Genomic DNA, 9,194 nt, shown 5'->3' on the forward strand with positions numbered 1-9,194 from the left:
TGCTATCCGGATGGCCTTGTGCGACTCAACTGGGTTGTGCGATCCACACCACCCTCGGCCCATATGTCTTGTGCGATTGGGCCCAAATGTGAAACCAGTGCTTGTGCGACTCAGTATTCTTGTGCGATGAGCTACGTATGCGATTGGGGGCTTGTGCGATTAGTTATATTGTTGCCTTAAATCATTTCAATCAGTTACAAATCATCCAAACAGTTTCTATTTTGCATTTATTCGATCAAATCAAGGAAACACTCATCAATTCTTATGATTCCTAATTATTCTCTTAATCAAAAATCATCACCAATAATTTATCTTTCAAAACATTCAACCAGCATATCCGCCTAATGAATTCGAACATTAACATGAAATCCCTAGTTCTTGAGTAACATCAAACCAACAATGCAACACTACATATATTCACGAATCATAACTTTCAGTAGCATAAACTCGATTCCAACATCCAAAGCAGATTAAGTCATGCGATTATCATCATCTAAATTCATCTATAGCAATCATACTTGTTTCTTATAACATATGGTTCAATCATCACACAAACAGTTTCATCATATGTATATCTAAATCAAACTTCATGATCACAATATCCATGAACCCTAGTTTTCATATAAAAATCATAGCAAATCGAAATCATGATAATTAATAAGAATGTAACACTAACCAGAAATCAAAGAGACTAGTTTGATCGAGATAACAGAACTTTGAGTGGGAGAGGTTGTCGTCGGGTTCGAGTAGAGAGGAGAGAAAGCTAGGGTTTGGTGTGTATGTTTATGTTTTGCAAGGTTATGAGGGGTAAACACCCACCCCCATGTTGTTATGCGCAAAAAGGTAGTGGGCCGAACCCATCATTGGGTTGCCCTTAGGCCACGGGTTCAAAGCGAGTGGAGTTGGCCTAATTGTTTGTGCAACCGGACCGATGTTGTGCGACTATACATACTTATTCACATTACAACTACGTAACACATAACATAAAAAATCATAACATTCATTGTAATCAAACACATCAATTAATCACTTATGTTCATACGTAATTAGAGCACAGCGAAAGGTTCTAAAATGCGAATTGTCACATCATCCCCAACTTGAAAGAAATTTCATCCCGAAATTTAACAAGCAATCGTAGAGATGTAAAGCGATAGATCAGGATGACTGTCGATTTCCCTCGGGTGCCACAATTTCAGCTACTTGAAACGGCTCGTGAAGACGTTTCAAATGGCTATTTTTGAAAAGTTGACCATTCAATGGCCATTCTTGCTATTTCCCCGTATTATTATTATTATTATTATTATTATTATTATTATTATTATTATTATTATTATTATTATTATTATTATTATTATTATTATTATTATTGTTATTATTATATTTTTTATTATTTTTTTGGTTTTTTGTCCTTTTTTGTTTTGCTTTTGGATTTTCTTGTCTTTTTTCTTTTCTTTTTTTCGTTTTTGTATTTTTCATATTTTTACCTTTCGGCTTTCCATGTTGGCACTTACACCCTTAACTTTCTAGAAAAACTTTGTAATCGAGTTTTTATGTGTTTATTTTTATATACATGCTCGTAGAAATTCAAATTGATTTACGCTTAGACGTAAATTTTTTCTGGAAATTAGTTGGGTCAAATATAAGAAGCTTTTATGCTTATTATTATGTAGGTTTTGAGTTGGTCTACTTTGACGTAAATTTTATTATTTTCTTCCCGAAAATGAGTCGGGTCAAATGTAATACGTTTTCGTGCATATTTTTATATACGTTTTCAATTGGTCTACGTTTTGACGTAAATTTTGTTCGGAAACAAGTCGGGTCAAATGTAATATGTTTTCTTCGACGGAATAATTCAAATCACTTTATGTTTTGACACCGCCATAACACGTCATGCCTATTATCTCCGTGCTTATTTTTAACTTTATGCACGTGTCAGTATAAATATAAGTTGGTTTACGTTTTGACGTAACTTATAATTAGCCAGCTGCGGTAGTGCTTTCATTCTATTGACTTTTTTGTTTCTTTCTACACTTTCTTTTTTGTTCCTTTTCATTAAAGTTATATTTATGATAACTTTTACGTTTTCATTTACAATTAATTTAAAATCAGTCTGTCCCACTATCCAATTTAAATTTATTTTTATGGTTTTCGGTCAATGTTAAACATGTGTCGGTATTCTTTTGAGCATATTTCTTTCTATTGCTATACAGAAGAAAAATATATATTGACCGAAACCCCGCGGCCTAGCGCAGGTAATCTAACTAGTTAATTAATATATGCCAAATTTAGTGATTTACTCAATTTAGTTGTATGAATTGTCATACGGTAATCAGTGGCGAAGCTTAACCCAAATGACGGGGGGTCGAAAACGTATATACCCAAAAATTTCAATACTAAAAACTACATATATAACACTACTGAGCGAAAAGTTCGAGGGGTCGGGCGCCCCCTCCCACCCTTTCTATACTAGCCCCTGATGGTAATAAAAAAACATTAGTTATATGAAGCCTTTTTTTTTACAGATTATATAATTATATCATTTTTATTCAAGAACACCATGTATTACACGGGTGATTAACCTAGTGTTTTAATGTAATAACCCGACACTAAGTACTGGTATCAAATGGTATTGTAACGAATTGAATCTATACCGACCAAACAACATTGATATTGATATTTGTACTATATGTTTTATGTTTTTCAATCGTTATCATTCTAAACATATTACGACTAAAATTATTTGGTTACACGAGACAACTTTTGTGTAATTAAATCGTTAAAAACAAATTTTTATTATTTTATATTACACAGATTTTTGTCGAAACGAACTAAACTGCCTATTCGATATTATGGTTATGGTTTCGATACGAGTTTGTTTTGATACCAGTACCCTACTGCAACGTAATGGTGTAACTCGCAAAATGAAACTTGAGCTCTACCTAAAAGATCATAATAATTTGTACTTCGTGCACCGTAGAACACTTAAGCAAAATGAAATAAGGAAAAATTATTACTAAAATATCATCTTCATGCGTCTATGGGCGGACTCATCCGATATGGGAAGCGTCCGTTTATAAAATTGAAGAGTCCATCAATGAGGAGGTTACATGAGTCCAACAAAGGTGATGTGTCGACGGCGGACTATTCAGAAGGGTCGGTGGACTATTCGAAAGCGTCGGTGGACTATTTGGAAGCGTCCGCCGTCGACGCTTCACCTTTGTTGGACACATGTAACGTCCTCATTCATAGACTCTTCCACTTTATAGACGGACGCTTTCCATATTGGAAGAGTCCGCCCATAGACACAGGAAGGTGACATTTTGATAAGTTGGATTGATCAAGTGACATTTTGGGAATTTTCCCATGAAATAATTCATAATAATATTTTTGACTTCGTGCACCAAAGACATAGGCCGCCAGAACAGTGAAACAAGGACTGAATCGTCTCAATCACGGTGAATCTTCCACAAAAACCAACAGTCACGATTACAGATTGCAGAACAAGATTGGCGCACCAACGACTTATATTCCTTGACATGAAATTTTACTCCAGCATATTCATTTAATTCCACGCACCATTATCATCCTTCCCTTTAATGTTCTTCATAATTTTCCACAGGCACTTTTTTCACCGAATTCTCTTTTTCTATATAAATAATCGTATTTCTTCAGAATTTGCATATCCCATTTCACTTCTAAAAGGCCAACAATTATACATCACCCTTTGTTATCTTCGGTTTCTTTATTTCCAAAATATAACATGAATTTAAAGCAACCAATCGCATCATCCTCTCCTTTTTATTTCCTCTTTTATGTTCTTGTTATACTTCTAACCTCCACCATCATCTCAGCGTTCTATGATGGCAAAAATGAGACCGATCATAAGGCTTTGTTGCACATCAAGTTGATGATCACTAAAGATCCATATGGAGCTCTAACCTCATGGAACAACTCCCTTCATTTCTGTGATTGGACTGGTGTTACATGTGGAAAGAGGCATAGAAGAGTAACTGCTATAGTGCTAGAGTCGCAAGGTCTAGAAGGCATGTTGTCTCCTCACGTAACGAACTTGAGCTTTCTCCGAGTTCTTTCTATTGGTAACAACAGCTTTACAGGTGCCATTCCTTATAAACTCAGTGGTCTATCTAGGCTACGTTTCCTATATTTATCCCGAAACAAATTTAACGGCATCATTCCAACTAACTTGTCTAGCTGTTCTAACCTTGAAGAGCTTATTCTTTCCCGTAATGAGTTAGTTGGAAACATACCCGAGGAGATAAGTTTACTCCCTAAACTTACTTATCTTTCACTAAGTTATAATAAGCTAACAGGTGGAATACCACCTTTCTTGGGAAATAGTACATCAATGAAAATTCTCTCTCTCGCTATAAATCCATTGGGCGGGAGCATTCCAAACACCTTAGGTCATTGGGAAGTTTTGAAAGAACTTTACTTTGGTGGTTGTAATTTATCTGGAACCATACCTGAGTCCCTTTATAACCTTTCACTCCTCATGAATTTTAGCTTGGCTAGTAATCAACTGACTGGTAGTCTTCCTCCAACCATAGGTGCAATGCTCCCCAATCTTGTTTTCTTTCAGATATCAGAAAACCAACTAACTGGACCTCTTCCACCATCCATCTCCAATTTTTCAAAACTACGACATCTTCAGGTACATGACAACCACTTTAGTGGGAAGTTAACAACCAACTTTGAAAAACTAACAGATATTTATTATCTAGACATAACCAATAACCTCTTTGGAAGCGAAGATGCTAATGAAATGATGTTTATTGATTCTATGAAAAATTGCACCAAATTAAAGACATTGGCTCTTGCTAATTGCAATTTTCAAGGAGTGCTCCCTACATCAATAGGTAATCTTTCCAATCAACTTCGTATTCTATTTTTACAGAATAACGAATTACATGGAAATATTCCTAGCTCAATCGGTAATCTAGTTGGTTTGGAACTTTTATATTCTGGAAGTAACCGATTCACCGGAAACATCCCCTCAACCATTGGTAAACTTCAAAATCTACAAGAAGCTCAATTCTATAAAAATCGTCTTTCAGGACAGATTCCTGATTCCATAGGAAACTTATCATCCTTGATCTATCTTGATCTATACTCAAACAAGTTGGAAGGGGTTATTCCATCAAGCCTAGGAAATTGTCATAATCTATTAATGTTGTACCTTGGTGACAATAAACTTAATGGGAAAATACCTACGCAAGTTTTTCAACTTTCATCTTTATCCATAGAATTGGCTCTTTCTCACAACAACCTATGTGGTCCACTTCCAACTGAGGTTGGAGACCTCAAGATGTTGAGTAAACTAGATTTATCTTATAATAATTTATCAGGAAATATTCCTAGTAGCCTTGGTGGTTGTGCTAGCCTTTCATGGTTGTACCTAGAAGGAAACTTATTTCAAGGTACGATACCACCATCATTAAGTTCCTTGAAAGGATTGGTGGAACTCGATATTTCTCAAAATAATTTATCAGGAGACATTCCTCAATTCTTAGAACGGTTTTCAAATTTGAAATATTTGAACCTATCATATAATGATTTTGAGAGTGAAGTACCAATGGTAGGATTATTTGCCAATGCAAGTGGCTTTTCTATTTTGGGGAATAGTAGGCTTTGCGGTGGCATTGTTGAACTTGGGTTATCCAAATGCAAAGGGAAAACGAAAAGTAAAAAGAAGTTTCATGTGTTTGTAATACCCATTTTGATTGCATCCACACTCTTCACCATAACATGTTTTGCCTATGCGTGGTGTAAGAATAAAAGAAAGAGTCAGCAATCTCAACCATCAACAAACGAACGCTTCATGAAAGTTTCATACGACCAACTTCTAAAGGCTACAAATGGGTTCTCCGAAGCTAATTTGATTGGAAAAGGTGGGTTTAGTTCGGTTTATAAAGGAATCCTTGATGAAGATGATGATAGGTTTGTTGCAGTCAAAGTTTTACATCTTCATAACCGAGGAGCTCAAAGAAGCTTTATGAGGGAGTGTGAAGCATGGCGAAGCATTCGGCACCGGAATTTGTTGAGGATAATAACTTCTTGTTCAAGCATTGACTTTCAAGGAAATGATTTTAAAGCTTTGGTATATGAGTTCATGCCCAAAGGAAGTCTACATGATTGGTTACATTCAAGTGAAAGTACATCAAGACTAAACCTTCTTCAGATATTAAATATTCTTATTGATGTAGCATCTGTACTTGATTATATTCATAATCAATGTGTACCACCCGTGGTTCACGGTGACATAAAACCAAGCAACATTCTACTCGATGATGATATGGTTGCTCATGTTGGAGATTTCGGTTTAGCTCGATTTCTTGGAACCTCGTACTCAAACAGCTCAACCGGGACTAGAGGAACAATTGGTTATGTTGCTCCAGGTAAATTAGACTTTGATATTTACTTGCTTATAGTATACATTTATTTCTAAAGTAACTGCTTATAAATTATAGAGTATGGTCTTGGAAATGAGATGACAAGTAATGGAGACGTCTATAGTTTTGGAATATTATTGCTAGAGGCGATGAGCGGGAAAAAGCCGACTGGTGACATCTTTAATGAAAGCCTTAGCCTTCATAACTTTGTTTCCATGGCCTTGCCAGACCATGTAATGGATGTTATTGATCTTAACATTCTGAATGTTTATCAAGAGGATGAAACTTTTATGCAAAAGAAGGAAGAAACTATGATGAAAATTGAGGATTGTTTACGTTCAATACTTAAAATTGGAGTATCATCCACTATGGATTCCCCACTAGAAAGGATGGATATGAAGAATGTGGTGCACGAATTGAAACATATTCTGGTTAAAATTCAAAATATTTGACTTAAAGTTATCATGATTGATAGTACTAGTTTGATTAGTATAGGGATAATATGTACATTTAACACAAGCTTTAGCGAGGGCAGTTAATAGAAATTGCCTCTGTGTCATCAAGTTAAGTTGCCCAGTATGTTTGTTATCTACTACTTCTAATAAAGCAAAATAATATTTAGCCACTTGTCATTAGCTTAAGCCAATACTTGCCATGTGGCATTTGATTAATACCTCATTTTCTCAAATGACCGCCAAAACACAACATCCCTCATGCCTTTTTTCTTTTCCTTTTTCTTTCTTTAACCTAATTAATGTTCACCGTTTCACACAATCAACTCTTCATCTTCACTCCAATCTTCTTCCAAGAATACCATCTGTTTCCATATAACAATGAATTATTTTACTGGATCTACATATATAGATGGTTCTACGTTCTTCACTGTTTTCATCTACTTCTTCTTTTTCTTGATTCGATTTCAGAATTTTGAATATCGATCTACAAATCTGTAAGTTGTTTTTGTGAAATTCCTTCTTTAATCATTATTCATGTGTTCCTTTGTTTAATTACTGTGTTAAAACTATGTTTCTGTTGATTTAACCCTAAATCCGATTTTCATTGAAAATCTGTTGATTTTGGGGTTTTAATATTATGTTTTTGTTATAGAATGTGATGTTTGTGCAAAACCCTAAAACCGATTTTCATGTATAATATTGTCTATTTCTCATTTTTATTTATTCTATCAAGTATATACGAAACCATAGATCCGTTTGTTATGGAATATCTTTGTTAGGTTTTATTTGAAATGATGTCTAATAAGTTTTATTTGATTGTGATGCTTAATAAGGTTTTGATTGTGATTCAAAACCTTAAATCCGATTGGGATTGAAAAATATGTTGATTTTGGGGTTTTAATTTTATGGTTTTGTTAAAGAATAAGTTGATTATGCAAATCCCTAAAACCGATTTTGATACAGAACATTTTTTATTTCTAATGTTTATTTATTCTATCAAGTTTATACGAAACCCTAGATCCGATTGTTATGGAATATCTGTCTTAAGTTTTATTTGAATTGGTGTAAAGTAAGTTTTATTTGACTGTGATGCAAAATAAGTTTGTGATTGTGATGCAAAAGCCTAAATCTGATTTTGATGCAAAAGCCTAAATCTGTTTGTCTTTGTGAGGGATTGTGATGCAAAATAAGTTTTATTTGATTTGATTTTGTATTCTATGAACCTCATTCGTGTATATCATTGTTATGAATTATAGTTTTTTATTTGATATGATTCTGTTTATGTGTTTTCAGTCTGATTTATTGGTTATGGTTATGTTATACAAACCCTGATTCTGATTTTCATGGAAAATCTGATGATTTTGTTTTTATTTCACATGTTTATGTAATCTATGAACCTCCGTTTATATACTGTGTTAAAACTGATGAATGATTTTTCGTGTTAATGTTGTTTTTTTGCTTAACGATTTGATATTGTGATTGATCATCGGATTATGAGTGTAGTGTTTGTAATTTGTTGTTAGACTAGATAAATTTGTGGAAATTTAGAAGTGTTTGGTTGTTTTTTATTTCATTATATTGTCGAATCTTTGCTCCACCTTCCTATTGTTTTGTTTGAAGATTGATTGAATATCATATGTGTTCTTGGAGTTTAATGGTTTGATCCTTGATGTTTGACAATTTAATTTCGGATCTTGATAACGGTTCGGTACTATCCATCAGCTTGTTACAAAATTATTATTGTTAATTATTATTTCCTTATTTAGCGGATAGATAATAACTTGATTTTAAATGGAAAAATTTGATTTGGATGATAATATGGAAGTAAATGATTTACAGTTAATAACATTAATTGGATTTCCTTTTTAGGTGGGTCCAATGTACCTAGACATGTTAGTTGTTTAAAATTTAAAATTTTACATATAATTTTGATTAAATTCTTCCAACATATTGTAGTAATTTTAAATTTAAATTATATTTGACTTATTTTTAAATAAAGTTACCTGAAATAGAAATTGACTACATTCATTTTTTATAATTGCTAATTATCCCCTAATTTTTAGTAACCTCTAATCAACAATTATTGGTTTTAAAATAACTAATTAGATTCAAATTATTCAACAATTATATTAAAAACATTTATTGATTGTTATTATATATGCTTTAAATCATTAAAATAATAGATACGGAATTGACTTTTGAACTTTCAGTGTATTTTAGATGATTATGTCCCTCAAGATGCTAGCATTTGTATGTTTTCTAATATCGTTTTAATTATTAGAAGTTTGTTTTAAAAATATATTAATATTCTTAAAAAACATCAAAAATG

The 9,194-nt window shown here is 33.3% G+C and overlaps 1 protein-coding gene across 1 annotated transcript; it reads left to right on the forward strand.

Moving 5' to 3' along the window:
- The first annotated feature begins 3,037 nt into the window (after positions 1–3,037).
- Positions 3,038–6,862, forward strand: LOC110875288 (probable LRR receptor-like serine/threonine-protein kinase At3g47570). Its single transcript, XM_035976832.1, has 3 exons — positions 3,038–3,312; positions 3,673–6,416; positions 6,489–6,862. Exons 1-3 carry the CDS (start codon positions 3,038–3,040, stop codon positions 6,860–6,862), a joined length of 3,393 nt encoding a protein of 1,130 aa, XP_035832725.1.
- Positions 6,863–9,194: the final 2,332 nt, after the last annotated feature.

This window comes from Helianthus annuus, chromosome 9, assembly GCF_002127325.2.
Source record: "Helianthus annuus cultivar XRQ/B chromosome 9, HanXRQr2.0-SUNRISE, whole genome shotgun sequence".
NCBI lineage: Eukaryota > Viridiplantae > Streptophyta > Magnoliopsida > Asterales > Asteraceae > Helianthus > Helianthus annuus.